The following is a 16,359-nucleotide window of genomic DNA, read 5'->3' as shown; positions in this document are numbered from 1 at the left end:
TTATCACTCCCTGATACCCTAAAGAGTCCCTCCCCAGCTTTCTTGTAGCCCTCTTCAGATACTGCAAGGCCACAAGAAGGTCTCCTGGGAGCCTTCTCTGCTCCATAATGAACAACTCCAACTCTCTCAGTCTGTCTCCACAGCAGAGCAGCTCCAGCCTTCTGCTCATCCTGGTGGCCCTCCTCTGGACACCTTCTATCACCTCCTGATCCTTTTTGTAATAAGGACTGCAGAACTGGACACAGAGCTCCAGGTGTGGTCTCAGCAGAGTGGAGCAGAGGGGGAGAATCCCCTCCCTGTCCCTGCTGGCCACACTTCTCTTGCTGCAGCCCAGGCTCTGCTTGGCTCTCTGGGCTGCAAGTGCTCACTCCTTTTCTTTGTAACAGGCACATCTCTTTTCTTTGTACAGGTACAAGCTGATCATTTAAGTGGACTTTATTGCCCAGGAAGGTACCCAAACCTTAGAAAATACCTTTCTCTTATGTTTAAGTCATTCAATCCACCCAGAGGTGGAAGTCATGCTGCCAACAGTGTAATTTGTACAGCTCATGCAATCAAATCACCAATCCTCTCTCTCTCTCTCTTTTTGTTTTTGTTTGTTGTCCTTTAATTTCCCAGATTGATGTGACTTCTTTTGTCAAAAACTGTCACACAGATACTTGCAACTGCAACCTTGGTGGGGACTGTGAGTGCTTGTGTACCAGCATTGCAGCTTATGCCCACAAGTGCTGCCAGCAAGGGGCAGCGATTCACTGGCGATCTCCTTCACTCTGTGGTATGTGCATGGGTTGGCCTTGCACCAGAGCTCATCCTGGAGGCATCTTTGTCCTTGTGAGGAAAAATTAATCCAATCTAAAAGTTCCTAATCACAATAAAGACAGGGGAGTCTTGTAAAACTTCATTCAGATAAAGGGAGGGTCCACAGAGGACAAATCTCTGTGGGGTGTCTCCAATTGCTGGGGGGCACAGCTTCCCTTTTATCCCAAAGTCCTGGACACAGATTTCCCTCTCCCTTTCCCCACTGGCTGAGGTACTCAGGATTTACAGTCTTCCCAATACACCTACTACATGTACCCCTTCAGATGTCACCCCCTACATCACACAATGTATGTTCATTTAAACTAGGCTCTTCACTTCTCTGCATGGAGAAGTTACTATTCAGTAGCCTGTTAAGACTGTGCTCTGTCCTAACAGTTCACAAGTTCAGGCTGTGTTCAGTGTCTGTTGTTTTCACCCTCCCCTGCTCTGATTTACAGCAAGACCCCAGATAAGAGCCTAGGCAGAGGCCAGTTGTGATTCACATACACACAGATCAGGTGAACAGCCTGCTTCTTCCTTTGTGTTGTAGTTTAAGCTTTTTCCCCTGGACTCCAAAAGCCCCAGAGGAACAAATTTCAATTTCCTCCCCCTCTCCCTTTTCCCCCAGTAGGGTAAAAGCAAATTAGGCAGGAGAAAGGAGGGGTAAATGCATGAGAGGAATGGTCTGGAGTCGGTTTGGAAGTAAAAAGGTAATTTTAACAACATATATAAATCATCTGAGTAAAAGGGAAAGTTACAAAGGTACAAGGAAAAGGCTAAACAGAAAAATATACAAAAGCAGGCCCAGCTGGCACTTGCTTCCCTTGCTGTAATGGAGATTCTCTTTGAATGCAGCCCTTGGAAGCCTGGAAACAACATGGAGGCAGACCAGGAGGTGACTGATGACACAGGAGCAGAAAATGACCTCTGTCCAGCAGGCGAGGCAGGGAGAAAGAGAGACAAATGGGGGAGCCCCCCTTAAATAGGCCTTGCTGGACAGGAAGGGGGAGTGGAATAGACCTTTGACCCAGGGGACCCCAAATCTCCCTCTGCCCTCCTGGCTCAGGTTTCTTTCTGTCCACCTGGGGGCTGGGTTCTTTTCAGCCCCTCCAGGGCTGGGTGTAACCTGGCAGGCAGGGTTGGTTCACCTCCCTCTGAGCCAATTCTGCCTTTGCAAAGGCAGCACCCACCTTAGTCCCATCAGCCTTTTGCTGCCCAAGGCTGGGTGGGTAATAAAAGCACCATACTTTTGTCAAGCTGTGTTAGCTGTTGGCCTCAAACAAACAAATCTGGTGCCTAACTGAAGAGGACCTGGCCATGCCCAGGGTGTGCCCATGAAGACACTTTTGGAAAGGCAGCTGTATGCCACATCTGGTGTATGTCCCATGTTCTGTGTAGGGTTGCAAAAGACTCAGCCCATTCTGCTTTTCATGAGAAAGGTCCTTGGCTGTAGAATAAATCACATTTTAGATTCACTGTCCTGGATCTAAACACTGTCCACTGTTTAAATACAGCTGTAAGTCACTGGAGAAAAGCTTAAGGGAAGTAAAGACACTGACTAAAATACATTATAGGAAATGAAACTTCCTCTGATATAAGTGGATTTGACATCTTCAGGATGCAGGTATGCATGTACTCTGTTGTTACTTCTTAATAATAATAATATTTTTTTTTTTCCCCAGCCTATGACTGTGAATACTACAACCAAGGTATGTAGTATTTGGTATTGCTGTCTTTGATTCATCCTCATCCTTCTACACCTTGCTGAATACACTCTTTATGTTTTCTAGCACACCAGCTAGCCATGTGCTAAAAACAAACCTATACTCTTTAGTTCTAAAGTGGAATGAGTTTTTATAATGCATTTGGTTACAGATAGTTCCTCACATTGAGCATGCTAGAATATAGAATGTACCTTTTATGAACTATTTTCTTATCTTTCTTCTCCATGATTCTGTTTTGAGGTATTTCTCTCTTGTCCCTTCACTTCCACCATTCATAAGTTTGCAGACATCAAGCTGGGAGCAGGAATCGATCTGTCAGAGGGTAGGAGGCCCTGCAGAGGGACCTTGCCAGGCTGGACAGATGGGCAGAGTCCAAGGCCATGAGATTAACAAGTCTGAGTGCCAGGTGCTGCACTTTGGCCACAACAACCCCATGCAGAGCTACAGGCTGGGGACAGAGTGGTTGGAGAGCAGCCAGGCAGAGAGGGACCTGGGGGTGCTGGGTGACAGCAGCTGAACATGAGCCAGCAGTGTGCCCAGGTGGCCAAGAAGGCCAATGGCATCCTGGCCTGCATCAGGAATAGTGTGGTCAGCAGGAGCAGGGAAGTCATTCTGCCCTGTGCTCAGCACTGGTCAGGCCACACCTTAAGTGCTGTGTCCAGTTCTGGGCTCCTCAGTTCAAGAAAGATGTTGAGATGCTGGAATGTGTCCAGAGAAGGGCACAAAGGCTGGGGAGGGGTCTGGAGCACAGCCCTGTGAGGAGAGGCTGAGGGAGCTGGGGGTGTTTAGCCTGGAGAAGAGGAGGCTCAGGGGAGACCTCATTGCTGTCTACAACTACCTGAAGGGAGGTTGTAGCCAGGTGGGGGTTGGTCTCTTCTCCCAGGCAACAGGACACAGTCTCAAGCTGTAGCAGGGGAGGTTTGGGCTGGATGTGAGGAAGAAATTCTTCCCAGAGAGAGAGATTGGCCACTGGAATGTGCTGGAGTCATCATCCCTGGAAGTGTTTAAAACCAGCCTGGATGAGGCATTTAGTGCCATGGTCTAGTTGGTTGGTTAGAAGGTGTTGGGTGATAGGTTGGACTTGATGATCTGAAAGGTCTTTTCCAACCTTGTTGATTCTGTGATTCTGTGATTTTATTTCTTATGAAAAACAAATACCCAAGAGACACTTTCCTCATATCTGTTTCACTCAGACTACCCAATGAAGAAAAGATCATTTGGTAATTTCTCTTTGTCACAGCTTAGAATTTAATTTTATAATTTGGTAATTTCTCTTTGTCACAGCTTAGAATGCTTTGTTTTTTATATGTATTTTTAATTCCTGATTTGGATATGAGAGTTTAACGAGTTCAGCAAATTAGCAAAACAAGTCCCCAAGTGCCTTTCTGCTGTGTGTCCAGGGACAGCAGTGGCACAGCAACACACATGCTAGCTGTAAGCAAAACACCACCTCTGGCAGCTCCTATGAAACGTGACTCAGTGCACAGTGCAAATAAACCCCTCTGTAGCTGGTGCTGAGAAGGATCTTTGTCAGCTGCAGCAGTGCTGGAAGTTCTCTCCTTTCCCTAGGGTAGGATTGCATAGTCACCATCCCTCGAGCTCACTGGACCTTCAAATCCATGAGAGAGGAGACGTGACTTGGATGACTCCAGCAGCCTGGAGCATTGTGTGTGATTGTGCAACGTGTTCTTTGTCTATTTAATATCATTAGGTCATTACACTGAGCTTGCCTTCCCTCCTATTCTGCTCTGGCTATCTAACCCACTCTTTTTTCTGTGCAGTATTTCATGTGGTACTTCAGAGCTGTCCTGTATAAACACAACCAGAAGATCTTACATGAGGAAGGAACTCAAACCCTCACACATTACTTTGAAGGTTATCTGTGGTTATTACCAGCTGAATTTTCACCTCACTTGAACTAATTGCCTTTGGCACAGGGACATTCAAGTCCCTTTCTCCCAAAATGAATGATGTGGATATAATGCATCTCTGATGATACTGAGTTAAGATCAACGAGAATAAGGATTAACTATTTTTCCCCCCCCCCCATCTTTCATTGACATAAGAGATTGGTTCAGTTTAAAACTTGACTGAATTGATTGATTTTTTTTTTGTTGTTGGTTTTTGTTTGGTTGGTTTTGTTTTGGTTTTGTTTTGTTTTTGTTTTGGTTTTAGTTTGGGGTTTTTGTTGTTGTTGGGGTTTTTTTGGTTGGTTTTGTTTTTATTTTATTTTGGTTTTGTTTTTGGTTTGTGGTTTTTTGTTGTTGTTTTTGGTTTTGTTTTATTTTTACTTGGTGTATGTAGCTTTCACATTGCTGCTGTTTTTAATGGGTGAACATCAGTGGCCCTGTTGTGTTGAATGATTTTAGCAATCCCTAATATCTCAATTAATAACCTCACCATATTCAGTGTGGGGGGTGGATTAACACATCATGCAGCATACCTTGGCTGAGAGGCTGAGAGAAGCTCTAGAAGGATGTTAGCTTGTGCTTGTACTTTAAATTCCAGAACTGGGACCTTTTATGTTTTGAAACTAATAGTTTATAGGATTTTATGCACTGATAGCATAAAATGAGAGTGGTACTTAACAATTCCTGTGGAATCCCCTCTTATATTTGGACCCTGTGTATGTGCTTTGTGGGGAGCAAAATATTGGAAAGGAAGGGAAACTTCACTAAATGCAATGATGCGAAAATGATTTTTGATGCATCTTTTCTAGTTGCTTGCATCCTCTGATGAACACCATACAGTAGATGAATTATTTTTTCTCCTCCACTGAGTCTGGTCCAGTACTGTAGCATCATATTGGTCTTGCTAGATAGAACTAACTTTCCATAATTTCTTTGCAACAGAGGATTTAAGAAGTAGTAAGGTGTGCTGGCCTGGTCTCAGAGTTAAATTTCTTTCTATTATGGTGATTTAATTTGGATTTGTGGTGAAAAGAGTGTTGACAGCATACCCATAGGTTAGCTACTGCTTTACACAGCATCAAAGCCTTTCCAGGTTCTTATGGTGCCCCCCTGGTGAGGCTCATAAGGTGAGGCTTTAAAGGTATGCTGCTCTTGGTTCTTTCAGTGGGCTATAGAGACAAAGATGAATGCTGTGATATCTGGATGTATTTCTGCAAACCATTCCAGACCAGCAGCAATAGCTCCAGGGAGGTTGCTGAAAGGCATAGCTGGGCCAGCACCTAAACCTGGGGCAGTAAGGGGGGGCAAAAGTAAATGGCTTGTGGGAGAGGAGGAACCAGACAATTACTTAAGCAGTGTTGCTGCCAAATGTTGAATTGCAGCCTTAGACTTTGAAATCTGGGTTGGTTTGGGGTTTTGGGGTTGTTTTTTGGGGGGAGTTGGTGTGGGAAATTGCCACCTAGGTTTGCCTTGTAGATCTTAGACAGTTTTCAGTAGCTATCTGATGGAAGTATCTATCTATTAAAGCTGGTCTGTTGATCTTTTAAAACATCTATCTATTAAAACTGTTTTGTTGATCTTTTAAAGTATCTATAAAAGCTGTTCTGTTGATCTTTTAAAGTATCTATCTATTAAAACTGTTCTGTTGATCTTTTAAAGAATCTATCTTATTAAAACTGTTCTGTTCTCATGAGAGTGGTGAGAGCCTGGAATGGGTTGTCCAGGGAGGTGGTTGAGGCCCCATCCCTGGAGGTGTTTAAGGCCAGGCTGGATGAGGCTCTGGCCAGCCTGCTGTAGTGTTAGGTGTCCCTGCCCATGGCAGGGGGGTTGGAACTGGATGATCCTTGTGGTCCCTTCCAACCCTGACTGATTCTATGATTCTATGATTCTATGATTCTAAAGTAGCTATCTATTAAAACTGTTCTGTTGATCTTTTAAGTATCTATCTGTTAAAGCTGCTCTGTTGATCTTGTGCAGTATCTATCTGTTAAAGCTGTTCTGTTGATCTTTTGAAGTACAGAAATAAGGACATGTAAAAGGCTAAAGAACATAAAAAAGCAGCCTAGGTTGGTTTCTTGTAGAAGTTGGTTTATGAGGATAGCTACCCACAGTATTTTGTGCTCACTTTGTAGATGTTGTGTTCTGGGCAGAAAACAAAGAACAAGGCAGAACATTGGACAGGTAGATATAGACCTACTCCAGCATAACAAACTGAGCTGTGCTTCAAAATTTATTTGCTTCCAGATAGGGTGAAATGTTTAAGGTGATATGTCAGGTATGACTTCAATGAAGATTTTTCTTTTTCTATTTGATTTGTTTCTTTTTTTTTTCCTTAGGTCTTGGTGAAGGACCCTATATTCTGGCAAGTTATGGAGAGAGTGAGACCATTATAGGAGCTAACGTATCCAGTAGAAGGATATTTCCCCTGCCTAGAACCAGAGCACATGGAAATATATTTTTCAGTTTCATGATAACTCCAGGCCTTTTCAAAGATAAAGATTTATGTAAGTGTTCTCAGTACTTTTGCTAATGGCAATAGAGATGTTTTTTCAAACTATATGAATGGATTTTGTTGCATCTTCTCAACCTCCTAAAATGGTAGATGTGTTTTTAGTTATTGTGTCCCAGTTTGAGCTGGAGACCACAAAGTCACAGACCTCCAGTGTCTAGAGTGTCCAGCCCAGTGGGTGGACACAGGAAATCAGGTATTTCTTCCCATAAATTCTACATCATTATAAAGCTGGCTGAGAAGTCAGTTACATGGGAAATCTGTCCAAAGCCAACCTCTCCACCTGATGATCTTTTGTCAATACAAGGAGAGACTGAGGGAGCTAAGGGCTCTGTAGCTTGGAGGAGACTAAGGGGTGACCTCATTCATGTCAATAAAGATGTGCAGGGTGAGTTGCCCAGAAGCTGGAGCCAGGCTCTGCTGGGTGATGCCCAATGCCAGCACAAGGGACAGTGGTGGAAGCTGAGGCATAGGAAGTTCCATGGAAACAGGAGGAAGAATTTTTTTCCCTGTGAGAGTGATAGAACACTGGCAGAGGCTGCCCAGGTTGGGTTGTGGAGTCTGCCTGTCTGGAGATGTTCAAGACCTGCCTGGATGTGTTCCTGTGTGACCTGCTCTAGGTGCTCCTGCTCTGGCAGGGGGGTTGGACTGGATGAGCTTTGGAGGTCTCTTCCAGCCCCTAACATTCTGTGACTCTCTGACTCTGTGATTCTATGATTCTGTGCTCTCTATTTCTTTCTCTGCACATCCCTGGACACAGTAAGCCTCTTTTATCTGGTGTGGAGGGAGGATGGTTCTGGTCTTATCTGTGGACTTGAAGGCCAAATTAATTTTTACTGTGCAATCTTGGCTTGTTTAGGTCTATTGCCAGGGACTAAGGGAGGGCAGTTTCAGACCTGGCCAGCCTGAACCCAGCCTAGCACTGGGGGGAAGAAAGAGCCCTGGGGCTTATGTTGAACCCCAGGCAGGGAGAGAAGGAGTCCTGGGGTCTGGTCTGATTTAGTGGAGGTTTTGGAGTGAAGCTTTTGGCTTAATGAGCTTCTGTGTTAAACCCAGACCCTGCATTCCTTTGTATTTCCTTTGTATTTCCTGTGCTCACCACTGTGCATTGTAACATTGCAGGACTGTAGCTTATGAAAAGCTTTGCCTCTGAAACTTCCCAATACTCCAGTCCTGTGTGTGGAGAGGTCTGCTCTTGCCCCAGGGGCATTAGGGCAATCTGCCCTGCTCTGAACCACAACAGATTGGAATAATTGAGGGTGATGTGGCAAGTTTCAAAACTGAAGAGGAATGCTGTGTGTGTGTGTGGGGGGGGGGGTGTTTAAAAATTATTTTTGTTTTAATATTGGAAAACCTCACTGCCAGCTTTAAAACTGACATTTCAAACATTGTTTTAGAAATGCTGCAAAGTACCAGTGCTTAGAATTCCCTTGTGAAAACAAAACAAGACAAAACAGAACAAAACAAAACACAACACAACACAACAAAACAAAACAGAACAAAACACAAGAAAACAAAACACCACAAAACAAAACAAAGCAAAACACAACAAAACAAAACAAAACTAATTTGTGTAACTGGAAACTGGCAAATTCTGCACATTGTATCTATTAAGTATCAACACTGAAGATGAATGCAAGGTTCCTTTTGTCTCAAGTGAAATGATATCTGCTTTATCTTTCCTTCTGTTTTTGCAGCTGTCAGTGCACTATAAAATGTGTCCTGCATTGTCAGTGAGCAGCATCTCCATACAGCATAAAAGGAAATTTCTTAGGTGAACTGCAGTTCCTAGGGTCTGTTTTCACCTAATCAGACACTGATCCAAACTGTACAACCAAAAAGAAATATGCGTAACTATTTTTCTCTTCTGTATATATTTTCCTTTCTTCACACATACTGGATTTGTGTCAATGAATTCAACGGAGATTTTTGTCACTGTTTTCTCATAGAATTTAATTTTGTTGAGACAAACAAACAAAAAATCCCAACCCCTCAGAAATCAACACAGAGAACGGCTGTCTTCAGAGCAATATTGGAAACTATATTCACAAACAGTTGACAATTTTGCAGTGGAGAAATTACATTCTTAGGTATGGTTTTAGGAACTAAAAACTAGATGGAACAGAAGAATTCATTCAGCCTTGTCAGTTCTCTACCCAAAGTGGAAGCAAAGCATTAATTATATCTGTGCAGTACAGAGGTAGTTTTCATACCTGTGTGGCCTGAGATAGTGTTCATCTAGATTAAGGACACATGAAGATCTTCTTCAAGTAGAAAGCCAAATATGAAGTCAGTTTTCTTCCAAGTTCTTAAACTTGCAGAGAATTTTCTTTGCTTTTGATTTCTGGTGTGAGCCCGCCAAAACAGAGGTTCAAGTCTTTTAGAGTATGTGGAGAAAAAAAAGCCTGGAGTGCAGGTGAACCATGCATATTCTCATCATACTTGGGTTACACTTTGAAGGGGGAACTTCAGCCTAGTCCCTGACTGCAAAGACTGAAAATAAATTACCATTGGATGTAAAAAGGAAAATAATGCTAAGGTCTATAGAATTCACTGGATTGCTAATGGGGATATAAAGCAGAGGTAGAAACAGTTCTTGCTCTCCTTCTTCTGTCACTTCTGCTTGCAACTTCTCTCTCTCCCTCTTCTGGTGGCCTTGCCCAGGGGATCTCTGTTTTGACTACTGTGTAACAGGAATGGGGGAGGAGGTGAACAGTTCCCTGGATCCATCCAGGGGGGGTCTGAGGAGTTTCTGTGTTGTTTATATATTGATGATATCTCTATATTCTACATAGATTGTATCTTTGGTGCATATTCATTGCATTTCATATTGCTAGATTGTAGTTTGCTTGTAAATAGAGCTTCATTTGCTTCCCAAACCTTCTGAGCTAGTCTGGCAATTTTCATTTTGGGGGGAGGTAATTCTCTCAAATTAATTGAAGGGCAATTCCAACCCACCACAACTTGTATAATGTTATTTACCGAACCCGACCATAGTCTCATCATACCTGTTTATTTACTAATGAAATTTTGGTACAGCTGAACTGTCTGAACTTGAGAAAAAAACTCCCAATTTGAGCAAGGCACACTTCGAGACTCTTAAAGAATAATTTCAAAGGCTGGTAGCAGTAAGCTGAATGTAGTCTTGATCTAATTAATTTGGGGGGGGGGGGGAGGGGTAAGAAGTAATTTTTTTTTTTTAAGGAGGCATTTATCAGCCAGCATTGCAACCTCACATTTAAGCTGTTTTATGTGAACATCTTAACATTATCATGCTTTGTTTTGTTTTTGTCTTCTGTGGAAGCTGTCTCTCTTGTTTCCCTTGAATCTGCTGAAAGACCAAACTATTTCCTCTATGTGCATAACAACGACACGGTCGGGTTGGAGCAGTGGCAGGCGAGTGCCTCCTTTCGAAGACGAGCTACCTTCTTCCACCACCAGGGCCTCTGGACTCCGGGGCTCAGTGCCTTCGAACTGCACAGTAAAAAAGGCTTCTTCCTCATTCTCACATCCTCTGGTGTCAAAGTGGCAAAGTATGACGATTCAGAGCACTTCAAACGTTCCAGTAGCTTTAGTATTGAAGGTAAATTTTCCATAATCCCTAGGGAAAAGTATGTTCTTTTTTTCTTTTCCTTTTCCTTTTCCTTTTCCTTTTCCTTTTCCTTTTCCTTTTCCTTTTCGTTTTCCTTTTCCTTTTCCTTTTCCTTTTCCTTTTCCTTTTCCTTTTCCTTTTCCTTTTCCTTTTCCTTTTCCTTTTCCTTTTCCTTCCCCCTTTCCCCTTTCCTTTCCTTTCCTTTCCTTTCCTTTCCTTTCCTTTCCTTTCCTTTCCTTTCCTTTCCTTTCCTTTCCTTTCCTTTCCTTTCCTTTCCTTTCCTTTCCTTTCCTTTCCTTTCCTTTCCTTTCCTTTCCTTTCCTTGCCTTTCCTTGCCTTTCCTTGCCTTTCCTTGCCTTTCCTTTCCTTGCCTTTCCTTGCCTTTCCTTGCCTTTCCTTGCCTTTCCTTGCCTTTCCTTGCCTTTCCTTGCCTTTCCTTGCCTTTCCTTGCCTTTCCTTGCCTTTCCTTGCCTTTCCTTGCCTTTCCTTGCCTTGCCTTGCCTTGCCTTGCCTTGCCTTGCCTTGCCTTTCCTTGCCTTTCCTTTCCTTTCCTTGCCTTGCCTTTCCTTGCCTTGCCTTTCCTTGCCTTGCCTTTCCTTGCCTTGCCTTTCCTTTCCTTTCCTTCCCTTTCCTTTCCTTTCCTTTCCTTTCCTTTCCTTCCCTTCCCTTCCCTTCCCTTCCCTTCCCTTCCCTTCCCTTCCCTTCCCTTCCCTTCCCTTCCCTTCCCTTCCCTTCCCTTCCCTTCCCTTCCCTTCCCTTCCCTTCCCTTCCCTTCCCTTCCCTTCCCTTCCCTTCCCTTCCCTTCCCTTCCCTTCCCTTCCCTTCCCTTCCCTTTCCTTTCCCTTTCCTTTCCCTTTCCTTTCCCTTTCCTTTCCCTTCCCTTTCCTTGCCTTTCCCTTTCCTTGCCTTTCCCTTTCCTTACCTTTCCCTTTCCTTACCTTTCCCTTGCCTTGCCTTGCCTTGCCTCGCCTCGCCTCGCCTCGCCTCTTTTCATTTTGGTTTGGGTTTTTTTTTTGTTTGGTTTGGTTTGATTTTGGTTTGGTTTTGTTTTGTTTTGTTTTGTTTTTGTTTTGTTTTGTTTCGCTTTGCTTTGGTTGGTTTTGTTTGATTTGGTTTTGTTTTGTTGTGTTTTGTTTTGTTTTTTTTTTTCCTGCTTGCATTCAGAGCACTTAGTTTTCAACAGTGGGGTTTTAACTTATTTTCAATTACTCTCCTTTCTTTGTCTTCCATTCCTCTCTCCTCGGTGATGCCCAATGCCAGCACAAGGGGCAATGGTGGAATTTGAGGCATAGGAAGCTCCATGGAAAGAGAAGGAAGAATTTTTTTCCCTGTGAGGGTGACAGAACACTGGAAGAGGCTGCCCAGGGGGGTTGTGGAGTCTCCCTCTCTGGAGATATTCAAAACCCACCTGGATGTGGCCTTTGTGACCTGCTCTAGGTGCTCCTGCTCTGGCAAGGGGGTTGGAATGAGCTTTCGAGGTCCCTTTGTGCTGGTTTGAGGCCAGCCAGAACATCTCTTGCCCCAAAGGGGACGAAAGAATGACACTCACACAAACGGATTGGAGAGTGATGGAAAGTTTAAGTGGAAAAGCGATTTGTGAAAATACAGAAAAACTACAAACTACAAAGCATAGTGGAAAAGAACATCCTAAAGCATACAGAGTCCCCCACAGAATTCCCAAAAGCTTCCCAATCCTCCCTTCCTCCCACCTGAGGGTCTACTCAATCCTTCAGGGCTATTTCTTCCCCCCCCCCCCCCACTGCTAGGCAAGTCTCAGGCTGGCCAGGTCTGAGACTGCCCCCCTCCCCCCCCCCGATTCTCCTCCTGGCATTAGGCCTAGTCAGGCCTAAGAGGCCTGAGATACCCCCCCCGGCATTACCCGATAAGAGAGGACATCTCCCATGGGAGCGGAGAGGGAAGAAAGAGGAAGAGGATGACTCTGCCGATGGCTTTATAGGACGCAGGATTTATGGGTAGAAATACGCCGTGTCCTGTGTCCACCCCTTGTGGGCGGGTACCTGGGACACCAGAGGTGTATCTCATGCGGCAGCGGCAGGGGGCACCCAGCCCAAACTGCCACACCCTTACAGCCCCTAACCTTCTGGGACTCTGTGACTCTCTGATTCTGTGCTCTCTATTTCTTCCTCTGTACAGTGAGCCTCTTTTAACTGTTGTGGAGGGAGGATGGTTCCAGTCTTATCTGTGGCCTTGAAGGACAAACTGTGATTTTTGTGAAAAGCTATTATTTTCTCATTTTAACAGGTGATGACCACTGTGTCTTTGAATTATATTTTCCTTCTTTTACTCTTTCAGAATGAATGTGGTCTGCCACAAAAAAATTCATGTTAATGTCTTGTTATCTATAGGTATCTGCACTCCTAAATGAACTCTATTGCTTTTGCAACCTTCAATATGTTTAAGTGATTTGCAAGTTTTCAAAGCAGAATACATTGTAAAAGTGAGCATGCCTTTGTATCTTTGAAGCTTCAGTTTCCTTTCATTTGACTGCATTTAAAATATTAACTGCAACTGAAGAAAACCGCATCTATTTTGAAGTTCCCAGGAATTTCTCTGCTTCATTTTCATTTCTCTCTTTCCCCCCACCCTTTTTTTTTCCCCCTGTAAATCCCAATGTACATTATAGGGAAGGCTACAAATGTACAGTTTCTTGCCTACACAATCAATAAATAGTTTCTTTCCCTTCAAATCCCAATGTACATTATAGGGAAGGCTACAAATGTGTAGTTTATTTCCTACACAATCAACAAATAGCTCTTTCCTTTCAAATCCCAATGTACATTATAGGGAAGGCTACAAATGTGTAGTTTCTTGCCTACACAATCAACAAATAGCTTCTTTCCCTTCAAATCCCAATGTATATTAGCCTACACAATCAATAAATAGCTTCTTTCCCTTCAAATCCCAATGTATATTATAGGGAAGGCTACAAATGTGTAGTTTATTTCCTACACAATCAATAACTAACTTCTTTCCCTTCAAATCCCAATGTATATTGTAGGGAAGGCTAGAAATGTGTAGTTTCTTGCCTACACAATCAATAACTAACTTCTTTCCCTTCAAATCCCAATGTATATTATAGGGAAGGCTAGAAATGTGTAGTTTCTTGCCTACACAATCCATAAACAGCTTCTTTCCCCTCTGTCTCAGACCTTGGGGCCTCTGTGCCTTACAGAAGGATGTGTGAATGGCGATACGAGTCTTGTGCTAAACCCTGTGTTAAAACCTGCAGTGATCCTGAAGGGCTGGCGTGCAGATTCCTTCCTCCGTAAGTACCCTTAAGCTCCCGTTGCTGTCACCCTCTTTTCTGTACTGTGTGCCCCTTACACTTTCTGACAGCTGCTGCACTGCAAGACTCATTCACTTCTACTCCCCTAGATTTCAGTGTCACTCTTGTGAGTAACTCTCACAAGTCATCTGAACACGTTTGGAGCAAGCCTCTTGTTTCCCAGGGTATGCATTCCTTTCTCCAAGCCATCTTTCCACACAAGAATAAGAGGGTTTGTAACAAACCCAGGGGATTAGCTGCCGGTAGGGCTTAAATAGAAATCTATGCAATTAAATGAAGGCTATTCCCCTTCTGTGGTTTTATATATACATCCTAACCCAGCACCCCACGATGCTGTAAAGGTTGAGATCTTTCCCGTGTCTATGACAGAGGTCAAACACTGCAGGAATAGTAAGGGCAGACTATGCCTTCTCCTATGAGAGGAGGGAACTTAGTGCTAGCAAATGCTCATTGTCATCAGGGTGATGAGGGAGCTTACAGGGCAGATCACCTTGGTACTTAGAAACAAGATTTCATAGAATCAAAGAATCAGTCAGGGTTGGAAGGGACCACAAGGATCATCCAGTTCCAACCCCCCTGTCATGGGCAGGGACACCTCACACTACATCAGGCTGGCCAGAGCCTCATCCAGCCTGGCCTTAAACACCTCCAGGCATGGGGCCTCAACCACCTCCCTGGACAACCCATTCCAGGCTCTCACCACTCTCATGGGGAAGAACTTCCTCAGATCCAGCCTGAATCTCCCCACTTCCAGCTTTATTCCATTCCCCCAGTCCTGTCACTCCCTGATATCCTAAAAAGTCCCTCCCCAGCTTTCTTGTAGCCCCCTTCTGATCCTGGAAAGCCACAATAAGGTCACCTTGGAGCCTTCTCTTCTCCAGACTGAACAGCCCCAACTCTTTCAGTCTGTCCTCATAGGAGAAGTGCTCCAGCCCTCTGCTCATCCTCATGGCCCTTCTCTGGACACCTTCCAGCATGTCCAGATCCCTCTTGTAATAGGGGCTCCAGACCTGGACACAGATCCTGTTTCCACGGATCACCAGGAGGATGAGCAGAGGGCTGGAACTCCTCTGCTGTGGAGACAGACTGAGAGAGTTGGGGCTGTTCAATCTGGAGATGAGAAGGCTCCCAGGAGACCTTCTTGTGGCCTTCCAGTGCCTGAAGGGGGCTTCAAGAAAGCTGGGGAGGGCTTTTGAGGGTGTGAGGTAACGATAGGACTAGGGGGAACAGAGCAAAACTAGAACTGGGTAGGTTCAGATTGGATGTTAGGAAGAAATTCTCCCCCATGAGGGTGGTGAGACACTGAAAGTGGTTGCCTAGGCAGGTGGTGGAAGCCTCATCCCTGGAGGTTTTTGCAGCCAGGCTGGATGTGGCTGTGAGCAGCCTGCTGTAGTGTGAGGTGTCCCTGCCCATGGCAGGGGGGTTGGAACTGAATGATCTTTGAGGTACCTTCCAACCCTGACAATTCTGTGATTCTATGATTCTATGATCTTCCCTGGCATGAAAAAACTATGGAACCACAACAAACTAAAATAATAATAATTAAAAAAGCCTAAAATCCTCAAGGCAGAAAGTCTGATGGAAATTAAATGATATTTTGCCTTTGAGATGATCTCCCTAGCCATATGCAGTGTTACTGATACTTTCTCCATTGGTACTCTTAGCTTTTTTCCATATGGGCACACTGATTTTCTTCTTAAAAAACTCTTACAAAAGTGAAACAGAAAGGGAAAATATGGAGTTATCTGCACTCTGTTGTGCTGAAAGTGCACAAGAATGAGACTTTGCATGGAGTCAGTCTAAATATTTTAATGTTTCAAGTGAACATACTTGGGTAAAACAGTGGTCCTGTAGAGAAGTTCTTTGTCCTGTGCAAAACTTTTCTGCTTATGGTCCTGAACTCCTACCTGGCTGTGGAAGCAGAATGATCCAATGCTATCATGTTTGTCAGCCAATTAAAGAACTGGTTATTAACAATTTAGACTCAGAATTGTGCTCTTCAATGTCTTTTTGACCTTAAAATGCCTCAAAATGCTACCTTCACTGTCCTAGGGAAAAGTTTCCATTTTGCCAAAGTGAACTCGTGAAAAATTAGTTTTTTTCTTTCCATCATGACTGTAGAAATAACTATGCAATGTTTTAAAGGGTTGAAGGATGTTTGCCATACTGCCCCAAACACATGATCCTTGATGAGGTCACCCTTAAATGTGTCTATCCAGAAGACTGTAAGTATATTTTATTACATTGTTCTAATCTAATAAATCACTCTAGAGAACCCAGGGAAGGTTTTAATCAAATGTACAATCTTGGTTTTTTGTTAAATGCTGCATCAGAACATCTTCCCATTGAAGAATGTCTCCCTGGGACATTGACTTCATCTCCAGTCCTCCAAAATACATCTCCTACATATAAAGAAGCCATATCTGAAGTGGAATTCTTTCATTGATCTAAAAGTGTATTAAATTGGAACCTTTTGTGATGTCATCACAGCTCCATTTGACTATCTGCTGCCACTAGGT

At 43.8% G+C, this 16,359-nt stretch overlaps 1 protein-coding gene across 1 annotated transcript in view; it reads left to right on the top strand.

The window, feature by feature from the left end:
- Positions 1 to 16,359, top strand: part of OTOGL (otogelin like) — a 180,405-nt gene that overhangs the window by 115,477 nt on the left and 48,569 nt on the right. Inside the window, exons 28-33 of the mRNA XM_054399714.1 lie at positions 619 to 775; positions 2,481 to 2,507; positions 6,769 to 6,936; positions 10,246 to 10,524; positions 13,702 to 13,819; positions 15,986 to 16,065. Coding sequence (XP_054255689.1) covers positions 619 to 775; positions 2,481 to 2,507; positions 6,769 to 6,936; positions 10,246 to 10,524; positions 13,702 to 13,819; positions 15,986 to 16,065 — 829 coding nt within the window. The remainder of the gene's footprint in view (positions 1 to 618; positions 776 to 2,480; positions 2,508 to 6,768; positions 6,937 to 10,245; positions 10,525 to 13,701; positions 13,820 to 15,985; positions 16,066 to 16,359) is intronic.

This window comes from Indicator indicator, chromosome 3 (genome assembly GCF_027791375.1).
Source record: "Indicator indicator isolate 239-I01 chromosome 3, UM_Iind_1.1, whole genome shotgun sequence".
In the NCBI taxonomy this organism is placed as follows: Eukaryota; Metazoa; Chordata; class Aves; order Piciformes; family Indicatoridae; genus Indicator; species Indicator indicator.
This window is presented reverse-complemented; position numbering and strand designations above follow the sequence as displayed.